The sequence below is a fragment of the Castor canadensis genome, chromosome 5 (genome assembly GCF_047511655.1).
Source record: "Castor canadensis chromosome 5, mCasCan1.hap1v2, whole genome shotgun sequence".
NCBI lineage: Eukaryota > Metazoa > Chordata > Mammalia > Rodentia > Castoridae > Castor > Castor canadensis.
This window is the reverse complement of record NC_133390.1, coordinates 153569736-153594301: the sequence shown is the minus strand read 5'-3', so window position 1 is coordinate 153594301 and position 24566 is coordinate 153569736. Positions and strand designations below refer to the sequence as shown.

Below are 24566 nucleotides of genomic sequence, written 5' to 3'. Positions count from 1 at the left end.
GTTCAAAGAGGCCTTGCTGAAGGCAAGGGCAGAGAGCTATACACATGCAGACAGTTAGCTAAGCTGTTAGCATAAGGAACCCAGTCATAGAGCCGTTGAGGCATGGTGGTATCAAAATGCAGAGCTGCTCCACAATGCTGGTTCAAAGTGCAGGCAGAGCTAACTCCAAGCTTACTGGATCCAATAGAGTGGGTCTCATCTAGCAGAGGGATGGAACTTAGCTGAAGCCCTGGGGACAGAGTATGGAGTTTGTTGCCTGTCAACCTGTGACATGTGCACCAGATGGTCTGATGATGGGTCGGTGAGTGCCACCACCCACCAAACCTCAGTTGTTAGGTGCATTCCTTGGTCTGGTGTGTAGGATAAGCACATGGGCCTGGTTTGCCGATATGATTTTTTATTATTATATTATTATTGTACTGGGGGTACATTGTGACATTTACAAAAGTTCATACAATATATCATAGTCAAATTCAACCTCTCCATCATCTGATTTGCTTTTCATATGCCCATGTTAATTTAATTTGAAGTTCATAGCTGATAATCTTTTATTTACATAAATAAGTTATTTATTAGACTGCCTCATGGTTTGTGCTGGACAGATGGTGGCTGTTTGCTTGCACAAACAAGATCTAGGTCATTCCCCCTCAGCATTTACACTCAAAATGGAACAAACTGCTGTTTTATAAAATGGAGTCACTCAAGGCAAGGCACAGCCTGAAAACTATTGTTCTACACAATATGGAATGAATGTGGAGCAGAGCACAGTCTGCTCTCCAGACGTTTATTTGTACACAAACAGTTTAATCTGATTTTCCTCACTAAATATAATAAGGTTCCTTTTGAGTTACCTTATTTATAAATGTGATATGCCACTATTCGCTCTTATCCTACTTAATTTGTTCTAAATTCTAGTAAGTCAGTACTTTTCAGGCAGCCATTTTTCTGAGCTTATTTGCACATATAAAATTTATACAACAATTACAAAGCTTATACATTTTATTTTAAATGAGTGATTTTGAGCTTGATTTCACATAGATATGATTTATTCTAATTACCCAAAGGAAATTGAATGTGGGAATACTACACATTCTTATCTTCATTTGCTCTAACTTGCAATGCAATGTTTACTTCAAAATGTCTTTCTTAGCTAATATTTTAGTTTGCTTTTCTGAGCTAACATGCTCCAGCTCACAATAAAAAGTAAATGTAGCTCAGTTTCAATGTACTGGTTAGTGCCCTCCAAGTCTCCTCCTCCTGCAGTTTCTTGTTCTGTCCTTACCCTGTTCCCCCACTGCTGTACCCAGGGTGAAATCTCATTTATACAGTAGTCAAACCCAACTTGACTGACAGGGGATGCATTGGGGGCCCAGGTTTCTTCACTGAGGTACAGAGGCCTTTCAGGAGGGAAACTCGAGTGCAGGGATAGTCCCAATCTCTGGTCCCTGCTGCCCCCCGCTTCTGCAGGCCAGGTCCCACCCCTGGTCCTTCCCATGGCTTTTCAGGAGGGACCCTCACCCTGGTCCCAGAAGCCAAGGCCCAGATTCAGAAGCTGAGACCCTCTCTCTAGAGTCAAACTGGATCCTTGCTTCCCCCTTCCAAATACTTGGTCCTTGCCTCTCTCTCAGGGACTCTGGCCCCACTTATGTCTTCAAGTCTTTACCCCTGAAGCCAAATCCAAGATGTTCCACCTGGGGTCTAAGTCCCAACTTTCTGTTCCAGAAACTAAGTGACCATCTCTGCTGCAGGAGACCAGTTCCGCACCTGTCCCTGCAGTGTCTACATGCCCTTCACTCAGGAACTGAGTGTGCAACAACACTGCCAGCCACAGAGTCCCTAGTTTTCTTCCCCCCGACTTCCATCCCCACAGAGGCTGAGCTCCTGTTCTGTTTTTACCTTTTGCCTGAGTGGCCTGGGTCCCAACTTCCATAAACTTACATAGGGAGTCACCCATGCAACATCACCAATGGAGAGCAGTAAGTGCCAGGAACCCCAGGCCCTCTGCAGGGTCCCAAGGCCTATGGCAGTGGGGGCGTGGGGCTCTTGGGACCCCAGGTAACAAGAAGACCCAAATTCAGCACACTCTCTACACAAGCCTGCTATGCTCCTCCTGCTTCTGGCCTGGAGAGATTTGCAGCACTGCAGGGCTAAGTACATTCATCAAAAAATGCTAGCACAAAGCAAGTACAAACTACAAGCACAGTAAACACAAATTAGAAAGTAGAGACAGATGTGTGAGTCTGAAGACCAGAGACAGCTGTTATGTGAAAATACTAAACAATCAGAACTGAATGCTTCAAAAGGGTGATTTTTATGGTATATGCATTATACCTCTACAAAGCTGTTATTAAAAACAAAACAAAAAGATGTGTTGGACCTCAGATCCTCTCCCCAACTCTTGCAGATTGAAAGCTGGCTCTCTGAAGAGGCTGACACAATAGGAAGTTCTGGACTGAGGGACAGTAGACATAGTCCAGGTAAGATGAAGAAATGCACTGAAAAGGAGTGAAAATTCACATGCTGTACTGAACAGTGGTACCCAGCCCCCTTTTCTTCCTCAGTTCCCCAAATATTTGCAAGCAGGATGTAGGGAGATTCCTTACTAACAGTTCTGCTCCCTGCAAAAAGAAGAAAAGGACCAAAACACTAAGAGCAGGTATCTCTCTTATCCCTGCCTCACCACTGTACAGCAAAGGTTCTTCACCTGAGGTGATTTTTCCTCCCTGGGAACATTTGGCCTGGGGAAAAAGGTGCTATGACAGATAGCTAGTAGGAGAGGCTAGGGGTATTGCTAAATATATACAGGTTGGCATAAGTGTTCCCCAAAGGCCCTTGTGTTAAAGGCTTGTTCTATAACATGTGGGAAGGGGGGAGTGCTAGTGGAAGGAAGTTATGTTTTTGGGGGCATGACCTTCAAGAGGATATTGGGACTCCCCCATTTCTCTCTCTGCCTCCCAACTACCATGAGGTGAGCACACATTCCCACCGTGTTGTGCTTGCTGCCTTGCCACAGGCCCAAAAGTAACAGTCAACTGACTGAATGGACTGAAACTGTGAGCCAAAGTAAAACTTTCCTCTTTTTGAATTGATTTTCGCAGGTATTTTGTCACAGAGACAGAAAGCTGACTGATGCAACAGGACAGTTCTTGCACAACAAAGAATTATCTGGTCCAAAATGTTAATGATACCAAGACTGAGAAACACTATCCTGAAGTGAGGCCCACCATCAACACAGTCTGCCCCCAGAAAAGAAGCTTCCATGTAGACTTTCAGTACCTCATGGTTAGATGCATACAGATAGACACATACACACTCAGGTGCACAGGACAATAAAACAAAGGTCAGAGGAGTGAGGACTTACAGAGGTTTCGTCAAAGGACTCAAGGGGTGCAGTGTTGTCCTGACAGACACATGCACCTCAGGAATAAAGGCTCTGTATCCTTCCCAGATCTCTTTACCATGATCCAGGTTCACTGAGCAGCATTCCAACCACAGGGCTACAGGTTTCCACGGGATCTTAAAACAAGGAGATGGACATGGTTGTGCACATCCCAACACTTGGGAGGCTGAGTCAGAAGGATGATGAGTTCGAGGTCTGCCTAGACTACATAGCCAAGACCCTGTCTCAAAAAAAACAAATCTAGCTAAGTGGCGGTCTTTTTCTCCACCTTAACTGTGCACAAATGCGCAGACATCCTAGTGTATCAGATGAGCAGTGTCTTGCTAGGAAGAGTGGACTCAAGAAGTGTCCAAAGATAGAATGGAGGGTGTTTCCTGGGGCACATGGAAGTGGCTATTGCATTGTTCCTATTTGGGACTTCCTGCTCTGGGCTCTCCTACAACCACACAGGTTACCCGCAAATAGCTGGTGATGAGTGATCATTGTACACAGCCTGGCTTAGTGCTGCTCAGCAGAATGGAGGCCAGAAGTATTAACCCTCTCAGAGTTTAAGGGAGCAGAGACAGGCAGAAAACAAGGGCTCATCTAGATCCTGGCAAAGTGGGGTCCAGACACACTACAGGTCCAAGCATTAATGCTATGAGTAAAGTGACGGGAATTCTACCTCTGCACAGCTTGGGATTGTGTTAGTCCACTTTGTGCTGCTATAACAAAACACCTGACTGGATGCTTTATAAGGAGAAGAAGTTTATTTTGGCTCACAGCTTTGGAGGCTGAAATGTCCACACTTGGGCAGCCACAGGTGGTGAGGGCCTCATAACATAGCATCCCATACAGGTGGGGAACACATGAAACAGGTCACATACATGGAGTGGCCTTGCTCATTAACGACCTGCTCTTGCAGTAACTAATCCAGTCCTTGAAAACTATCCTACTCCCTTGCCATGGACACTAATCTCTTCCAAGGGTAACACCCACACAACCTAACTACCTCCCACTAGGCCCCGCCTTTTAGGGGTTTCACCATTTCTTAGTACTGTTTACATTAAGGACCAAACTTCCAGCACAGGAACTTTTAGGGATAAACCATATTACAGCATACAGGGGTATAACAGTTATGACCATCATATCTCACTCAATCCACAGTCTTTGTAACAGCCAGAGCTGAGTTACCTACATCCAACAGCTGGATAAATAGCCAATGTGTCTGGCTGGCTTATATCTGGCAGAATTATTTCCTGCTCTGGAAGTCTTGGGTGCTTGCCCAAGTTCTAAGTGTGGGTCTAACTTCCCAAAAGCCTAAGATAACAGAGACATCAATCCCTTGCATACAAGACTCCTGCACCCCACCTTCACTGCTGACCAAGAAAGGTTGAGAGACTAGCACTAGCACTCTGCTCCAAGGAGCTTCAAAAACTCTGTTCAAGTCAGGTGTGGTGGTACGTGCCTATAATCCCAGCACTAGGGAGGCAAAGGCAGAAGGATCATGAGTTCAAAGTCAATCTAGGCATAGTAAGAGCCTGTCTCAAGAAGAGAGAGAGAGAGAAAAATTAAAAAGACAAGGAAAAAAAAAAGTCCCCTGTTCCTAATTCACAACCAAAAGCTTGTAGGAACATATTGCTACCATCCAGACCCTCATGACCTTTTCCCTGCCCTGCACCACAACCCACACAGTGATGAGTTCTTTGGTGTGGGTTAGTAGGCTGAGGGCAGTGGCCTTGAGATAGCATCAGCTCACGTTATCCAGCTAGGGTGTTACCAGCATGCAACTGGATCCTCTCCATTGTGCTGCTTTACAAGGTTCTGTGAGCGACACTGGGTGTTTTGTAAGCAGATACCCATAGCTAATTATATATATATACACTTTTAATTAGAGAGGTAAATTAACAAGATGGCCCAAAAAGCTTCCCCGCTGACAAGGGTTTTGTGAAGAAAGCACTACTGGATTTGGGTGCCCTGCATCATTCCGTTGGGATTGCACAGGTAGTTTTTACGGCTGTTGTATTGGGATGTAGGGTTTTATTTTTCTCTGATCACACCCATGAAAGGGAATTGTTATGTCTTACCATCCTAAGCTTGAGCAATAGGAGCGTTCACCATCCGATGAGATATTGCAGCACACACAGCCAGTGTTACTACTCATCAGGACAGTGCTCACTTCTGTGAAATTCAATGTGCACCCAATACAACGCAAATATAATTAGCTAAAAGCCTTTCATTAAGAAGAACGAAGAAAAAGAAAATTCATGAGAGGTTAAAAGGCATATTTTTGTGCTACCTAATTTGGTTTCACTGTCCTCAAACTAGATTATTTTTCTAGTTTTCTTAAAACTTGCAAGTGTGTGAAATCAAGAAATTTCACATTGCAGGCTGGTTAAAATCACCAGAAAGAAAAAGGCAAATCCGGCAGCGTACTGGGGAACTCAGGACCTCACACTTTCTAGGCAGTTGCTCTACCACTTGGGCCACTGGTCTTTGTCTTTTTTTGCTTTTAGTTATTTTTTGGATAGGATCTCACTTTTTAAATTTTGTTTGTTCTGGGTTCTCTCTCTTTCTCTCTTTCTCTCTCTCTCTCTGTCTCTCTCTTTCTCAGGGGCTTGCACCTTTCTCTCTCAGAGCTCAGGGGCTTGCACCTTGGTAGGCAAGCACTCAACCACTTGAGCCATACCTCTAGCCTATTTTGTTTTTAGGCTATTTTTCAGATAGGGTCTCACTTTTTACCTGGGTTGGCCTCTGACCATGATCCTCCTGTCTATGGCCTCCCTTATAGCTGGGATGACAGGAGCACACCACCACACTCACTTTGTTTATTGAGATGGGATCTCACTATCTTTTTGCCCTAACTGGCCTTGAACTGCAATCCTCCCAATCTCAGCCTCCTAAGTAGCTGAGATTCCATTCCTGAGCCACCTCGCTCAGCCCCAAAAGGCAAATCTTGAGGACAAAGCAGAGAAGGAATCTCCTGGAGGCTTGAATGCTGTCCTTGTACCCCAGACCTGCCTGACTGTCACATAGGGATGTAGCTTGTTCTCGGAGATGGGCTACTGACATACCATACTTTAGCTCCCCCCAAACAAGAACAGAGCTTGTCCTCTAAAAGGAATTCTGAGAATGGTTTCATGTGCACTGTCCCCTCCTCCCGCAACGCACACATAAAGAAATGTGCCATAGCCTGGTGGGGGAACTGGCACAAATGCTCCCTAGGACTGAACACAAAGGAATGTGCAGCACACCTGCAGGATGGATGATGTTTTCAAATGTCACTGTCATTTCTTTTCCACATTCTCCGGTACCAGACCCTCTCATTCTTCCCTGAATGTGTATTTATCTCAGGAAGTGTTGCAATTGAGATTTAAGTGATATGCAAAGAAAAAGGCAAAATACTTTCTGTTCAGCCCTTTACTCCCAAATGTGGATTTAAAATTTCATGACAATCACTGTGGAAAGTGGGATTCCTTGTGTGAGAAAGAATTTTGTAAGTTTCTAGACTCCCTTTTCAGATAACAAGGGCTCAACCTGAGACACGGAAATGCATCAACTCCCAAGGACAGGGGTTTTGTTTCATTCTAGATTGCCCTGGAAAGGGGTCTTGCCCTAGCAGTTGCTTGTTATTGTCTGGGTGAAGGAGAAAAGTGGTATATTTCAGTGTGGAAGGCAGGTGCTAAGACAGGCGGGAATTTCCCTCTCAGGACCCAGGGAATGTAGAAAGCCTTCCTCCTCCATAGCAGAGAGCAAGAAAAGGCAGGGTCCTCACTCCTCAGGGGAGAGGCACAGGTTTCCAGCAGGGCTTGCTCCTCATTCCTCTGAACCAAGCATCCCTGTTCCTGCACAGTCAGCAGTGCTGTCCCCCATGTGGGCAGGGACCTGCAGGGGGTGGGGGAACAGGGGCCAGCTGCTGCAGTCCCATGGTGTGGAAGTCAGGGAATGCAACTGAGAGCCCCTTGCTGTTCTCTTGCCCCAGGGCTGGGGAGGTCCTGCAGAAACTAACTGGATCTGAGACCAAGGTGATGTGGCAAAGGAAAAGTTTAAAAGCTTGAGATGCCACCACAGGTGGCAGTTCCCATGCCCCCTCCCAGCAACAAGCTCTGAACTCCTGACCCCCTTGAAACTGGGCACTGGAGGAGGCACATGTACCTGGTCAGAGGCTGGGTCTGTCCTCACCTGTATGAGACTTGCCATGAGGCAGGTTATTTTTTTTTTTTTTTTTTTTGCTGGGGCTGGGGGCGGGGAGAGGGGAAGAAAGAGGTACTGGGGTTTGAATTCAGGGCCTCATACTGTTAATCCTGTTTGTGTCACCAAACCCTTTGGCATCCATGTAAAATCCAAACACCCTTTCTCAAAGCACAGATTTAAATCCATAAAATAAAAGACTAGAAGTATAAATGAGACCAAGCTTTCTGCAATGGAAGTCAAGATCATTGTAAATATCTGTCCCGTGAGGCAAGTGTTTCCTAATAAATAGCAGGATCTACTGGCAGGCCAACATTATAATTTCAAAGTAATGGTAAGCCTAAATTATATTTGGAGATATCTCCAACAGCTTACAGTGATATAAAAATATCTGTGACTTCCGCTAGGATAAAAATCACACTTTCTTTCCTATATTCATAATTGAGGGAAATGCTAAATTTCAGTTAAAGGCTAGGAAAAATGAAGATGCAATGTTTTCCCTGTCACCATTCACAGACCCACAAAATTCCACCCACATCTCTGTAAGTTGCAGAGCTCCCAGAATAAGAATTCCACACGCTCAGCTGGGTGCTGGTGGTACATGCATGTAATCCTAGCTACTTGGGAAGCTGAGATCATGATCAAGGTTCCAGGCCAGCCCAGGCAAACAGTTCGCAAGACCCTATCTCCAAAATAACCAGAGCAAAATAGACTGGATGGGTGATTCAAGCCATAGAGCGCCTGCTTTGTAAACATGAAGCCCTGAGTTCAAACCCCAGTCCCATGGGGCCCACACTCTAAGGCCTCATGACTGAATTTCAAAGCACCCTCTGAAACTCTGGTGATGACTTTCAAAGCAGCCAAATCTATCTGCCCTCCCTAAAGGCAGGTCACAGTGGGAAAAGCTGGTGAGAGAGTGAGCAGCTGGCTCCACTGGGGCCATTCAGCAGTATGGGCTCAGGACCTCTGTATGCCAACCAGGTCCAGAGTAAAGATTCCTGGGGCCCAGCCTGGAGCTACTGATTCAAATGTCCAGTGTTCATCTTGGGAATTTGCATTTTAAGCAGAAGTCCCGCTGGCAACTTACAAAACATCCTGGAACTTCCCTGGTGCCTTGTCCCAGTCAGGGGCTCTACAATCTGGGAAGGAGCCCTGGGATGCAGCTCACACCATTCCTGGCTGCAATGAAAGTGGTGTCATTGCCAAGAGCTGAGCCTGTGGCCCCTCCAGGGCCCCTCATGTATAAGTGATGCCTGAAACGTGAGACACCACAGCCCTGACAGAGAAACCTGAGCAGAGGAGTGTGTGGCCGGATTGATGGGCTGGGAACTCACCACCTCCTTCCCCACCAGTCTCCCAAACTTCACCCTTCTCCAAATTCAGTCTCAAATCAAGGAGCCCTGGCTGCTGTCAAGATCCAAGAAAGGAGGTCAGCCATCATGAGGACAGGAAAGCACTTCAGGCTGGAGGTATGCAGGAATGAGCAAGCTATGTGAGTCTATGTGGGTACTCCAAGAGCTCTGCAGACCATGAGCCGCCAGCTACAGAGCCTGGAGAAGGAAGGTGAGTCCTACCCTCATCTTTGTGAGGTCTACCTTACAGGGTTCTAGGCAGAGTGGGGAGAGGGGGAACCATTTCCAGGAGCATGGGACCTGTGCTCTAGTCCAGGGCCTGCCACTTGAGTGTTGAGTGACCACAGCATGGTTTATTCAGCCTCTCTCTGCCTCCATGAGATGAGGGCAGTCAGCACTGTCTTGAAGAGCTAGGACGGATTAAAAATAACCTGTCCCAGGGCTGGCAGAGTGGCTCAAGTGGTTGAACACCTGCTTAGCAAAAGTAAGACCCTGAGTTCAAACTCCAGTAAAATTAAAAAGAAAAAAACGACCTGTTCAAAGGACCATACCCAGAGCCCAAGTTAACACGCCTCCTGTTGTCTTGATTACAGTTACCTTCCTTAGCAACCTCCCCTCACACACGTACAATGTAGATGTCTGTCTGTCTGTCTGTGGTGTGGGGAAGTGTTCTGACCTTATGACATTTCCAAAGTGTCAGAGGAATGTCACAGGCTGGGGACTTGGAGTTTATTGAATAAAATGACTGGCGCCAGGCTCCAAGGTGAGAGTTCTCACAGTGAAAAGGGGGTGCTACTGGCAGGGGAGGGTTTTTGGAAGGCCACCATTTATCCTGTTCCTGTCCCTTACAGCAGGTGGTGGAGTGAGCAGGCAGGCCCGGAGCAGCTCTCCACGCACAGGTGAGAGAGGTAATGGGCTCACCACCACAGCCCTGCAGTCCAGCCACCTATCACATGTTTTCCTTCCTCTTCCATCTTTCCCTCCCTTGCTAGCTCTCATTCATCACCTTGCGTGAGCCCTCCAGAGAGGCAGGCAGGAGGTTTAATTGGGGAAGGAGCAAAGTGTCACACAGAGAGGGCATGCTGGTTGGCCCTGGGTGTCAGGAGGACACTCACAGAGTAAGACACTTTGAGCTGAGCTTTGGGGAAGCAGGACATTCACCTGCCTGGGGACAGGACAGTATGGTGCAGGCAGCTGGTGGGCAGTGCAGCCAGGACTCACACCCAGGCCTCCTCACTCCAGAGGCCTCTGTCCAGCTTCCTGAGAGCTCAGTAGTAGCGGGTGCCTGGGCACCTTCCTTTGGGGAATGTGATCATAGCTCTTCTGTGGGCCTGTGAGGGAGCCAACCAGCTCCAGGAAAAGCTGGAAATTCCCAGGGAGCCACAGACAGGAAAGAACCCCCAGCCCCACTGCCATGTGGGAAGGGGCAGATGCCACACCCACAGGTAGGATATCGTACTGGTCATGTCACAAAACATCACAGACTAGGTATCATTTTCTTCTCTTTACATCCCAAGAGAGGCTGGGCCCCACTTGTGGGTGAAGAAGCAGAATCTTGGGAAGCAATGGGCTTCTGGGGGGTTAGAAGAAATGCCTCCACTCTATTCTGATGGGGATGGACTCATCTTGCCCCATCCTACCCAGCCTTTTGTTGAGCAGCCTTCTGCTCAACCACTGCCAAGCCTTCTGCCAAGCCTTCTGCTGTCCTCACCCATTGCTCTCCACTGTTGGGGCCCTTGACCTCAGCAAGACAGTTCTGTGCAGGAGGAGAGAGCTAGGAACAAGAGGCACAGAGGGGCTGGATGGGAGGGAGAAGCCTGGATGTATCCTGGCATCCTAATGGCCCTCCTTCAACCCCAATCCTAGCTGTCCCTGTCACTATACCTCCTCCCTATACACCTGTTTTCCTTAATCAGTCCTCACCTTTCTCCAAAGCCACTGAGACACTGGGGCCAGTGAGTTTGGCAAGTTGTGGCCAAACTAGAAACTCTTCCCCACAAGGAGGGGTTGAGGACAGCATGCTTCTTTGGTGACAGTTGTCTGTAGAATGATCTGATTAATTCTCCAAGTTCCCGTCCTACTCCCCTGTAGTACACCAGTTGTTGTCTCTGCACCCCACCGGCCTTCCTTCATCCCAGCAGAGGGCCCTAGGAGAGTCACCTGTGGGCAAATGGCCCTTGAGGAGGACTGAAATAGATCATTTTGCCTAAAACCCAAATTTCCCTCTCCCACTTCCCTTTCTCATAGAAAAGAGGAAGTAGGTCAGTATTTTCACTTCAGGCATTCAAATGGTCAAGCAATGTAGTGAAGTTAAATATTGGGAAGCTACTAAATTAGTTGAAACCCAATTACGCCAGGATTTCCATTTTAAGTCTCCCCAGGAGCTGCCTCTGAGGGGAGCTGATATGTCTGTTCATACTCTACAAGGAACAAAAAGTCTGAGATGACAAAGTTCGTATCCCCAAATAATTACAATTTACTACTCCATTTGTTGAAAAGAAGGATCAGAGTTCCATCCTCCATTTGGCAAAAGCACTGAACGGTTAAGATCATGGGGTTGAAGGGTGAGCTGGACCCTCTGGCCCTTCCAAATTCTCAACCCGCTTCAGCCCTATGAATTCTCTGACAAAGCCAGGTGCATGAACACGAGGATGGCTGTTACTTTCAAGGGAGCACATGCTGAACTTGGAGGTCTTCCTAGCAAGACAGCTGCTTTTTGAGTTCCTAAATTATGCATTAAGTGGGTCCATTGAAAACTGACTATGAAAGAAAAAAAAGCAGCTTGTTTTCTGTGCAGAAGAAGTTTTGGGAAGACTGAAGGACAAATTCTGGCTTGTTTTCTACATTCCATGTGGGAAACCAGGTTTCAACAGAAATTATAGCTTGAAAAAAAATCTGTGAACTTCCAGGTTGTATCTACAGTGCTTGGAAGAATGTTTGGTACCATTCACTGCCAAAATAAAAGTCATTTTGTTAGCTGATTGAAGGCACATGCCAAGTGCAGAAGAGAATTACCTACGTTCTTATCCAGTCCTTTCAAGCAACACGAAGACAGTCTTTATGACTCTTCTCCTTGACCCTTGTCTTGATCTCTGCTTCTCCATCTCTCTTGAGAATTTGGCTCAGTCCTAGGGTTCTCCTGGGGTAAGGTCACATTGTTTCATCCCATCGCTCCTCCCACAAGGGGGCGGAAGCCATCCAGAGCATTTATAGAAGAAACACTCACAGGTTAATACTAAGCAGCTTCTTAACTGAGATAAGCTATTATGATGTTAAATAGACTTTATTGTTTAATAGATTTTTATGATGTTGTCATACCAAAGACCCTGACCCTACAAGTGGTGTAAGATAATCTTTCTTGTCATAATATACAATTACCTATTTTTGAATCTGTAAATAGTACTCAATATTTCAACGAACCTACACCGGTCATCTCATGAGTCCCTACAGTAACCTTTGCAATTAGAAACAGAACCCCAAAGACATGGAGATTGTTAATGCTGGAGTCAACCCCATGTCTGATGCCTCTTCTTGCATTCACAGTAAGAAAGAGAAGCAACCACAGGAAACATGCTCATAGATCCTCCCTACAACACAAGGTCTGTCCTCACAACATCCTCTTCCATGCTGCTAGCACGACACTTTGATACAGACTTCACCCTGCAAAGTATGGTCCAGCTTCACGTTCTCACTCCAAAACATGCCTCTTTGGCATAAGGATTGTCTTGAATTGAAAACAACTCCAGTGGTTCTCCCCTTATCTGCAGTTTTGCTTTTCATGGTTTCAATAACCTGGGGTCAGCTGTGGTCTGAAAATATTAAATGAAAAATTCTAGAAATAAATATTTCTAAGTTTTAAATTGCATGCTATTCTGAGTAGCATCACAAAAATCTCACATTGTCCCACTCCATTCCACCCAGCACTTGAATCATCCCTTTGTCCAATGCATCCAAGGTGTATATGCTACCTGCCCATTAGTCACTTAGTCATCTCAGCTGTCAGACCAGTTGTCACAGTATCACAGTGACATCCTTGTAGTAGTGTACCCAAAGTGCAAGACTAGTGATGCAAAGGAGGTACCAGGACAGAAACATAGAAGGATAGATGACCTCTGGTATGATGTGGCAATGCTGCAGGGCACATAGGGAAAAAAATGTATATATATATATATATATAGGGTTTGATACTACCCATGGTTTCATGCATCCTCTAGGATTCTTGAAACATTCCCTATAAGCAATGGGGGATTACTGTAGCTTTCTGTCATCCTCTTTCAGTCTAGAAACAAGACATACACTTCCATCTGTAAAGATGTCTCCCTGTCCTGTACCAGGTAGAAAACCACTCTGAAGATAATTGCTAGCACCTGAGAATACTCTTACCTGCGTGACAACCTTACTGAGCAAAAATTATTTATCATACATTTCCTAATCACCCACCACGGAAGGCTCAAACCCCCTTTCCTTTCTCAAGTCTCTTCTCCACATTTTTCACCCTTTCAGAAGTGTATGAACCCTCTAATCTAACCACCTTGAGTCATAGTTCTTTGTGAACTCCTGTGCACACATAAGTAATTAAATCTTTTATTATCTTGTTAATCTCCTTCATAAACATCAGGTTTTTTTCTTTTCTTTTTTTGGCAGTACTGGGGTTCGAACTCAGGTTGTTGTGCTTGCTAGGCAGGTGCTTTGCCTCTTGAGCCACACCTCCAGCCCTAAATATGAGTCTTTATAAATCATTTCTAACCATTCCAACCATAATTTATCACTCTCATTCTATATTCTGTCTTTTTTCTTTTGTCTACCATTCCATCCTTCTTTTAAAAATAAAATACATTCACTTAAGTTATTGTCCAAAGCTGACTCCCTAACTATCACCACACAACCTGCTGACAAGACAAAACTGATTTATTGCTCACAGCAGGCAAAGCTTGGTAGTATCTCAGAGAGAGGAAGGTAAGGTCAAAATTTACAGAGAACTGGAAATTATATTCAAGACAGATAGATGTGTTAGTCAGTTTTGTGTTACTGTAATGAACACCTGAGATAAGCAGCTTATAAAAAGAATGACTGCTTTTGGCTCACAGTTTTGGAGGTCCTAGTCCTCAATTGGCCCTGTTGCTTTTAGGCCTGTAGCGAGGAACACATCAGAGCAGGAAGTACTTGGCAAAGGAAAATGACTCACGGCAAGTCCAGGAAGGGAAAGAAAAAGCAAGAGCTGAGGCTCCACAATCCTCTTTAAGGGCATGCCCACAATGACCTAAAGGCCTCCCCCTATCTCCCACCTCTTAAAAGTTCCACTAGCATCCAATAATCCCACAGCCAAGACTTTAACACATGGACCTTTGGGAGACACTTGTCCAAGTCCTCACAGTAGCATTTTCTAAATTACCTGATACTCTTTCAATCACAGAATGTAAGATTCACACTGCTATCCTGAGCCACACTTCCAGCCCTTTTTACTTTGGTTATTTTTGAGATAGGATCTTATATTTATGCCAGAACTGGCCAGGACCTTGATCTTCCTATGTATGCTTCCCACATAGCTGGGATGACTGGTACCCCACCATGCCCAGCTTTTTATTGGTTGACATGAAGTTTCATGAACTTTTTGCCCAGATTGGCCTCAAACCATGATTTCCTGATCTCTGCCTCCCAAGTAACTAGGATTACATGTGTGAACTACCACTCCCAGCCCTTGAACTTCTTTCATTGAGGACAAACCAGTGGGTGACATGATTAATAATCCTGATAGTAGGGTATTAGCTTGTCAAAGTAACAAGTCCTTGTCTAGTAGGCATCTGTACCAGATCCAACACTAGTCATTGGGGGCCACTCAATGATCTGGTTTTAACCAAAATACTCCATGAATTGTCAAGTGATGGTGTTGTCTCTTGATACCATTCTTTAAGAATAGTTAGATGTCAAGCAGTAAATTTTGTAGTATTAAGGTCATTGGGTAGATATAAAGCTGCCCTTCCCAATCTAACAGTACTAGGTCTTACCTGTAATATCTATGAAAGTGAGGCAGTCTCCAAATACAACCCAACCCCTCTGTTCCCTAATCCTCTTCCAAGTTCTATTTCGGTGAAAGATGGGTTACAAAGGACTGGTTCCCACAAAAGTTCCCGAATATTGTTATGGTGGACACAGAGCCTTCCCAAATCACGATATGGGTTTTGTATTTCTCACTGCCTGATCTACCATGGAGTTACCATGAAAAAAAAATAGCCCAGTTATTGAGTCCACTTAACCAGGAAAATTAGGTGATTTCTTACAAGGAATTGAAGCTAGAGGGAACTGGGAGGTTCCCAAAGGAAAACGTGCACTTTAGCTAGTTCATGAGTGAGTTATTACTGGGTTTTTGACTCATACCAAGGAGTAATTAGGGATGCAAAGAGCAATATTAAAAATAGGGGACTTATAAGTCTCAGAGTTGAAAGTAGCCTAAAGTCAGTGAAATGACAGAAGGTAGGTAAGAGATCAGAAAATCAAGAAATACAGACAACCTGTCGTCCTGTTCCATGGACCATGGGCACAATTAGCCCCTGAATGAAAGGTTTCACCACTCTGCTAGTTTTTAGTTTTGGTGGTACAAGGGGTTCAACACAGGACCTAAAACTTGGTAGGCAGGCTCTCTCTCACTTGAGCAATGCCACCAGCCCTTTTTGCTTTGATTATTTTTGAGATATGGTCTTGCTTTATGCCCTGGCCAGCATGAAACCTCCATCCTCTTATTTATGCTTCCCTTGTAGCTGGGATGACAGGCACACCACCATGCTCAGCTTTTATTGGTTGAGCTAGAGCCACACAAACTTTTTGCCTGGGCTGGCCTCAAACTGAGACCCTCCTGATCTTCACCTCCCGAGTAGCTAGGCTTACAGACATGAGCCACTAGTGCCCTGCCCACTGTGCTAGTTTTTAACAGCACCTAATTGAGTCCTTCCAGGCAGGGTTCTAAGAGGCTTGAGACAAGCCTCTGGCTGACAGCTGATGATTCAAGAAAGCATTGGGGATAAAACACACAGAATCTGTAGGTGAAAGACACTTAAAATGGTTGTGGTTAACTGAAAACTTACAAAAGTGAAATATTTCAAAACAGCAAAGAATCTGAAAGAAATCTGTATGTTTCTGTAGCACATAAAACAACATAATATAGCTTCCTGAAAGTTTTGGGTTGAATACCCATAATGTTTTTCTTTTCTTTTCTTTTTTTGAATCTCCATAATGATTAAGTATGCTTTTGAAGATAATTATATCTGATTTATAAAGATGGATAACTAATTTTATAGAGAAAAATCTTGAATTATAGCATATAATTATCTAAAGACATAATACACAGAATATACCAAGTATTTAAGAAAAATATATCAAGAATGTATGAAGATATCAAGTAAGGAGATTCAAAAAGTCTGGAGTCAGTCCTAAGCCTCTGTACTTTATTTTTTGGCAGCATTGGGATTTGTACTCAGGGCCTCACACCTCCTAGGCAGGCACTCTTACCACTTGAACCACTCTGCCAGCCCAAGCATCTGTATTTTAATAAAATTCCATAGATAAATTTGATACACATCTCCAGTTGAAAAACAGTGGCCTAGAAGATGGTGATTCAATTTAAATAAGACAGTTTGTGTCTAAGTAAGCATTTTAGATGATAACTGAATTATGATGAATGATTATACTATTGTCTACCATCCAACAAAGGAGCAGCAGAACTCCTGTGAAAAGTGGTAACGCACTGTGAACAGGGAGGGTGTGCACTAACCCCTAGGACTTCCATAGAACATACAAGTGCTAAAATATTTTCACATTTTTACCTACACAAGTTTAGCCTAGAAAAGTCTAAGCATCTCTTCTGCTCTGACAACTCTTCCCATGAAGCTCTATCAGTAACATATCAAATAATCCAGTTGTTTTGGACACCTCTCTTTTTATAAGGTGAAAGGAGTCTTTGTAGTTTTCCCAGGGTCCTCTGAAATATCCCAAAGACAGTAAGTACAAAAGATATTTGTGTGTGTGAGTGAGTGTGTATGTGTGTTTGCTTGCAGTGCTGGGCATTGAACCCAGGGCTTCATGAATGCTAAACAAACATTTTACTACTGAGCTATACCTCCTGCCCTACAAAAGATATTCTGAATTTTATTTAACTTCATTTTACAGTTAGGAGTCAATCTTTAGAAGCAAATCAATCAACCAACCAACAAACCCCAAAATTTTTCAGGAGATCCAAACACTTAGAAACCATATTTGGCTACTTATTTTAAAGTAGCAATGAAGTATTTAAAAATATGCAAAAAAAGATATCACGATTACCTATAAAGAACCTTAGCTCTTTCATAAGTGAGGAAGTTTTGTTTTCTTATTTTTTTTTTCTATTGTTGTTTGTTTTGCTTTGTTTTTGAGACAGGGTCTCACTGTGTAGCCCAGGCTGGCCTGGAACTCACTATGTACCCAGACGGGCTTGTCTTCAACTCAGTCTGCCTGCCTCAGCTTCCACAGGCCTGGCTAGAAGCTTTGTTTTCTTAAACAACCAAGACCGTAGTAAAGCCAACATAAAACAGAAAATTAGGGCTGGTGGCGTGGCTCAAGTGGTAGAGCACTTGCCTACTTAGCAAGCTCGAGATGCTAGGTTTAAACCCCAGTTCTACCAAAAAATAGTTATAATAATAATCATTCAAAACATAGAAAGTTATTGTGGGAAGACATTACACTGAAGAAAAAAACTTTGTACTGTAGGTAAAGGGAACAAATAATATAATAAAAATAAACAGAAACAAAAGCAAATCTATCAAAACTGAGCAAACTTTGCTAAGATTTTAACACATTTTGTAGATTTTCAGACTTATACACCTATAATCCAAGACAAATAAAATTCCCTTTTTGAGAAACTTCTGCTCCATTCATTCAGACTTTGTCCTTCATGGTAATCTTTGCTTCTCTGCCACACCCCTCCTGTCACTTTAGGACACAACTATTCTCTTTCCTTAAACAAAAGCACATTTCATTACTTTGCATACAAAGTTGTCCTCATCAAAACTGATCATAGTTGAATCTCATTTTATTGTAACTTTTAACCAAAAAAATTCTATTTGACAGAATAAACATCCATTTCACAGGATGGGTAATTGTCAGCTATCATGTACCAACATTGTAGACTAGCAGAGCTCACGAATATAAATTACTCAACTTTCTACAAACACACACATCCCGTATACGACTTTTAAAAATCATAAAATACATTCATTCAATGTGAGCATGTCCATTAACAAACTCAAAGAACACAACTTCTCTGCAGCATGCAAAATTTGAAGCAAAACATATAAGCTTAAGATTACACTCAAGCAGCATGTTTCAGAATTCTGTCTTATTTAGAAGCGATCGTAGCACCTGCTGTAGTTTAGATGTTGAGTGGCCCCCAAGGGTCCATGCATTAAAGAATGGGCCCCAGGGGGACACTGTTGGGAGGTGGTGAAAACTTCAGGAGGTGGAGTCTTATGGGAAGACTTTAGATCATTGAGGGCATGCCCTCAAAGGGAACTGTGGCGTGCTGGAGCCTTCCTCCTCTTCGTCTTCAGCTTCCTGACTTATGAGGGAAGCAGCCTGCTCTGGACCCACTCCCCACCATTACCACCTAGTATCCCCACCAGAGGCCCAAAGCAATGGGTCCACCACATCTTAGGCTGGAACCTCCAAACCATGAACCAAAATAATCCTCTTCTTTTGTAAGTTAATTCTCTCAGGTAGTTTGTTATAGCAACATGGAAGTGACTAACACAGCAGCTAACTAATGTTTGTCAACTCAGTTTGACCTAAGTCCAAGGATCTAGGATACGTAAAGATCTTGGAAGGCAATCTTCTAACCCACGTAATGCTTCTCAGAGAGCTGCTCCAAGTAACGAATCTGTTTAGTCAAGCACGAATTTAGGTATCTTATAACTTTAAACATTAAATAGATGTAATGTTAGCCTAGTTAATCAATGAAACACTGTGAGTCTAGAAGCACGTATACATGTAGCATAAAAAGGTAAGCTTGTATTATAACTAATAACTGATAAATAAAAAAAAGATGTAACTCTTTTATTAAGCCAAACACAATTAACTAGGCCATTTCCCAGAGTTTAGTCTAACTGCTAAGAATCTTTTGGAATATTCAATTTCATCTTTAAAAACAGTTTGGGTTTTTTGTTTTTGTTTTTGGCAGTACTGGTTTGAACTCAGAGCCTAACACTTGCTAAGCAGGTGCTCTACCACTCGAGTCACTCCACCAGCCTCTTTTGCATTGGTTATTTTTTGGTTGGGTCTTTTTCTATGCCCAGGAGAGGAGTGGCCTAAGCCTCCATGCTTCCCGTGTAGCTGGGATGACTTGACCTGCCTCCAACCACAATCCTCCCAAGTAACAAGGATTACAGGCTTGAGCGACTGCACAATCATTTCATTTTTTAAAAAATAAACTTTATTTTTCGAGCAGTTTTAAATCCACAGAAAAATTGCAGATATTAATTTCCACATGCAACCTTCTTTCCTCCTCTTCCTCCAGTGTTTCATCTGGTCATCTCACATTGGTGTGGTGCACTTGGCACAGGTGATCAGCCAATATTGACATATCATTAAACTGAAGTTCACAGTTTACATTAGGATTCACTCTTTGTGTCGTACATTCTGTGGGTTTTGACAAATGCACAATGTCCTGATCTACCATTACAGTATCATATGTCTCCAAAATGCCCTGTGGTTTACCTATTCACCCTTTTCCTCCTCCCACTGAATCCCTGCCAACCTACAGTTTTCCCAGAACGTCATAGAGTTGCAATCATGCAGCATGTAATCTTTGCAGACTGTCTGCTTTCACTCAAGGATATGTCTTCAAATCCTCCTCCATTTAGTTCTGCCACTGAGCAGCCTTCCAGCTGTACCTGAGGTACAGGTGTTTTCCTGCTTGTTTATGCGTTCACCTATCGAAGGGCATCTTGGTTGCTTCTGAGTTTTGTCAGTTATGAAGAAGTCTGTTGTAAATACTTGGGTTCAGGTTTTTGTGTGGACATAAATTCTCAGCTCATTGTGGTAAACATCAGGAGTGTAACAGATAACTCTGCCTATCTTTGTAGAAACTTCCATACTTACTTCCAAAATGGCTGTACCATTTGTATTCCCACTAGCAATAGATGAGGGGTCCCATTGCTCCACGCTCTTGACAGCATCTGCTGTTGCCAATAAGTATGTATTTGTATTTCCTTGGTGTTTGAAGTCACAGTGCCTAATGCCAGATGACGCTGAATATGTTTTCATATGCTTGTTTGCCATCCGTATACTTTCTGTGGTGAGTTGGTGATAATTTTCTGTGGTGTGTTCAGATATTTTTTTCCCATTCCCCCCTACTTTTTCCTTTCTTTTTTTTTTTTTATTACTGGGTCCAACCAAGGGCCTTGTACATGCTATATAAGTGCTTTACCACAAGCCACATATCCTGACTTTTTCTCCTTTTTTTTTTTTTTTTTGGCGGTACTGGAGCTTGAACTAAGGGCCTTCACCTCAAGCCACTCCACCAGCCCTTTTTTGTGAAGGGATTTTTCAAGATAGGGTCTCGTGAACTATTTGCTTATGATCCTCCTAACCTCTGCCTCCTGAGTAGCTAGGATTACAGGCATGAGCCACCAATGCCTGGCTCCCATTTTTAAATTGAGTTTAATTTTTCTTATTCTTGAGTTTTAAGAGGTCCTTGTATGTTTTGAATACAAGTCCTTTCTCAGGTACAGGTGTTGCAAATATTTTCTTGTAGTCTGTGGCTTGTCTTTTCATTCTTAACAGTGTCTTTTGCAGAGAAGTTTTTAATTTTAATAAAGTACAGCTTATCAATTTTTCTTTCATGGATCATGCTTTTGGTGTTATACCTCAAAAAGTCAGTGTTGGACTGGAGGTGTGGCACAAGTGGTAGAGCACCTGCTTTGCAAGTACGAAGCCCTGAGTTCAAATCCCAGTTCAACCGAAAAAAAAAGTCATTGTCAAATTGTCAGGTAGATTTTTTCTCCTGTGTTACTTTCTAGGAGGAGTTTTAGAGTTTCATATTTTACATTTAGGTTTATGATCCATTTGAAGTAAATTTTTATGAGAGGTATAAAATCTATGTCTAAGTGTTTTTAATGGGGTTGTCCAGTTGTTTCAGCACCATTTGTTTCTTTCTATTTCTTTAAAAGTATGGAATGCTTCACAAATTTGAGTGTCATCCTTTTGGAGGGGCCATGCTACTCTCTTCTATATCATTCTAATTTTTGTATGTGTGCTGCTGAAGCTCAGTACTAGCTCCATTTCTTGAAAAGGCTACCTTTCCTCCATTGCATTTCCTTTGCTCCTGTGTCAGAGATCAGTTGGTTATATTGGTATAGCTCTCAATTCTGCTTAATTGATTGATTTCTTTGCCTTTCGTCCATATACCACTGCCATGATCACTGGAGCTTTGTAGTAAGTCTTGATATGGGTAGTGTCAGTCTCCAACTTTGCCCTTCAATGTTGTGCTTTTTCTGCTCGGTCTTTCATCTTTCCCTATAAACTTTAAAATCCCTTAATTGGGATTGTCTTGAATCTATAGACAAAGTTGGGGAGAATTGATATCTTAATAATATTGTCTCTTTTTTTTATGGTACTGGGGCTTGAACTCAGGGCCTTCACCTTGACTCACTCCATCATCCCTCTTTTGTGATGGGTTTTTTTGAAATAGTGTCTCACGAACTATTTGCCCTAGCTGGCTTCGAACCACAATCCTCCTGATCTCTGCCTCCTGAGTAGCTAGGATTATAGGCATAGGCCACTGGCGCCCGTCAATATTGAGTCTTCTTATCTATGAATATGAAATATCTCACCACTCATTTAGATGTTTGAAGTCGTTCTTCAGAATTTTGTAGTTTTCCTCATCTAGCTCTTATACCTATTTTGTTAGATTTATACCTAAGTATTTTGATTTTTTTTAGTGCCAATGTAAATAGTGTGGTGGTTTTAATTTCAAATTCCAATTGTTCATTGCTAACATAGAGAAAAGCAACTGACTTTGCTTATTAACCTTGTATCCTGCATCTTTGCAGTAATTGCTTATTCTGAGAGCCTTGTGGATTTTTTTGTCAGTCCTTTGAGATTTTCTACATAAATAATGATACCACGTGAACAAAGACAGTTTTATTTCTTCCTTACCAATTAGTATGCCTTTCTACCTTATTCTTATTTTATGATACTGAAACCGGAGTTTTGGACCCAAGGCCCAAAATCCTGAGGTTCCATATGCCAGGTCCGGCCACCTGCCACTAAACACCAAATAAAGAGACATGGTGAAGGCAGAGAAAGGAGGTTTATTACATGGTCCAGGACACACCATGGGAAGAGGCAGAGTAAGCACTCAGCCCATCTGCAGCCATTTTCAGTGTAGAGACATGAGCTGTAGCTTTAAATAGACAAAGAATTGGGGGCAGGAGACAAAGATATGCAAAGTTAAATGGTCCTAGTCACAGGTGTGTTCTGGTTACTATTATCTCAGTCCAAGGGTTCTGAGAGGGTTCCAGAGAAGTTGTTATCGCTGTCATCACTGGAGGGTAGCAATCTGGCTCCTGCTCCAGGGTGCAGCCTCATCATTGCAGGTAATTGTCCTCATTTGGAGGGGCGGGCTGTCCTGAAAGGCTCTGCTGTTCCTTTGAGGAAGTTTTAGTCCCTTGTCATAAGATGTTATCAATCATTTCTGTCTTTCCTTGATTCCAAGGTGACCGCAGGAGAGAATGGCTCACAGCAAAGGACAACGGGTACAAAATGGAAGCAGGAATGCCAAGCTTTTCTCCTGTTTTTATTAATTTATGGGTTCAAGTAAGGAGTGCTTTTCAGCAAAAGCAACTAAAACACCCCTAACAGCATTTTCAGCACAAGGTTGAATAGGTGACAGGGGACATCTTTGTCTTGTTCCCAATCATAGAAGGAAAACATCTAGTTTCTTACCATTATGATGTTAGCTATAGGTTTGTTTGCTTTTGCTTTTGTTTTATTCGTAGAAATTCTTTATCAGATTAAAGACTTTGACTCTTCCTATTTTGCTGAGAACTTTAAAATCATAAATAAGTGAAGCATTTTAAATATATTTTCCTTATCTGTTGATATGATTATGTTTTTTAAAAGCCTGTTGATATGATGGGTTACATTAATTGACTTTCTAATGTCGAACCAGTCTTGCATGCTTGTAATAAATCCCACTTGGCGTGAGTGTTTAATTTTGTGTGTGTGTGTGTGTGTGTGTGTGTGTGTGTGTGCTTGTTTGTGGGTGGCTGTGTTACTGGGGGGGTTAAACTCAGTGCTTCACTTTTGCTAAACAGGTGTTCTACCACTTAAGCCACACTGCTAGCCCTAGATTTTTATTTTATCTTTTTTGTGGTGGTGGGGATTGAATCCAGGACCTCTCACATGCTAGGCAGGAGCTCTACCACTGAGCCATACACCCAGCCCAAGTATAATTCTTTTTATACATGGGTGGATTCAATTTGACATTTTGTTGAGGACTTTGAAATTTGTTCATGAGAGATATTGGTCTGTGATGTTTAATGTGTTTGCCTACTTTTTTTTTTTTTTGTGGCACTAAGGCTTGAACTCAGGGCCTCCACCCTGAGCCACTCCACCAGCCCTTTTTCTTGTGATGAATTTTTTTCAAGATAGGGTTTCACTGACTATTTGTCTGAGCTTCAAACGTGATCCTCCTGAGGAGCTCCGCCTCCTGAGTAGCGAGGATTATAGGAATGAGACACCAAGGCCCAGCTTGTCTACTTTTCTGTCTACTTTTTTTTTTTTGCAGTGCTGGGGTTTGAACTCAGAGCCTTGTGCTTGTTAGTCCACCACTTGAGCCACTCCATCAACTCAAAAAATTGGTATCTTGACTTTTTTCTTTCTTTCCTTTTTTCTTCCTTTCTTTTAAGACTGGGGTCTGAATCTACTTTTTTTCAAATCTATAATTTTTATTAGATCTTAGATCCAAACATGGTATATTATTTGAATCTGCTTTTGATTACTATGGTGATGCTGGCTGTGGACTGACTCAAGGAGAGGAGAAGGAGGTAAATTTCCAGGTATTTCCCCCAAATATGGTCCCCATTTACCCAGGACTCCCTGGATAAGGAAGATGCTGAGTGCTGTTAGAGCCAATGCCCATTGACACAGGAGCTTAGAAATGGGGGCCTGAGTAGATCACCAATAACACATACTCAACTCCCCAACAGTAACTAAACAGAGAGAGAACAAGCACCCTGACCTGCTCAACGTGACCCGGGTAATGGCCACAGAACCAGCTTTCCGACACTCAGGACTCCAGAGCTCCATCTCTGTCTATCCAAATCTAGCCTCACCACATCAAAGAGATTTGGTTGCTGTACTACAGTATGGTTTATTCCTCATGAAGTAAAAGCTCAAAGCACTCACAACAGCTGAGAGAGCAGCTCTATGTGGTCCCTTTTTTGCATACACAGCTGTGGGAGGCAGGCAAAGAATAGGTAGAACATTTGAGAACTTGAATTCTGTGTCGGACCCCAATCACTGCAGGACTGCTGCTGAGGATGCTGGAGAGTGAAACTCCCTCTGTTCTGCCCAATGTTTGGGCTCCCACAGTGCAGCTGGGGAAGTCTGCTTGATCA

The 24566-nt window shown here is 43.3% G+C and overlaps 1 protein-coding gene and 1 non-coding gene across 2 annotated transcripts in view; one reads left to right on the top strand and one right to left on the bottom strand.

The window, feature by feature from the left end:
* The first annotated feature begins 8704 nt into the window (after window positions 1–8704).
* The window catches only part of Tmc2 (transmembrane channel like 2), a 70637-nt gene continuing 54775 nt past the window's right edge, over window positions 8705–24566 (top strand). Inside the window, exons 1-2 of the mRNA XM_074074465.1 lie at window positions 8705–9133; window positions 9774–9821. Coding sequence (XP_073930566.1) covers window positions 9100–9133; window positions 9774–9821 — 82 coding nt within the window. The 5' untranslated portion in view covers window positions 8705–9099. The remainder of the gene's footprint in view (window positions 9134–9773; window positions 9822–24566) is intronic.
* Window positions 21109–21211, bottom strand: LOC141423612 (U6 spliceosomal RNA). Its single transcript, XR_012448455.1, has one exon. It is a non-coding gene; the product is annotated as a U6 spliceosomal RNA (small nuclear RNA).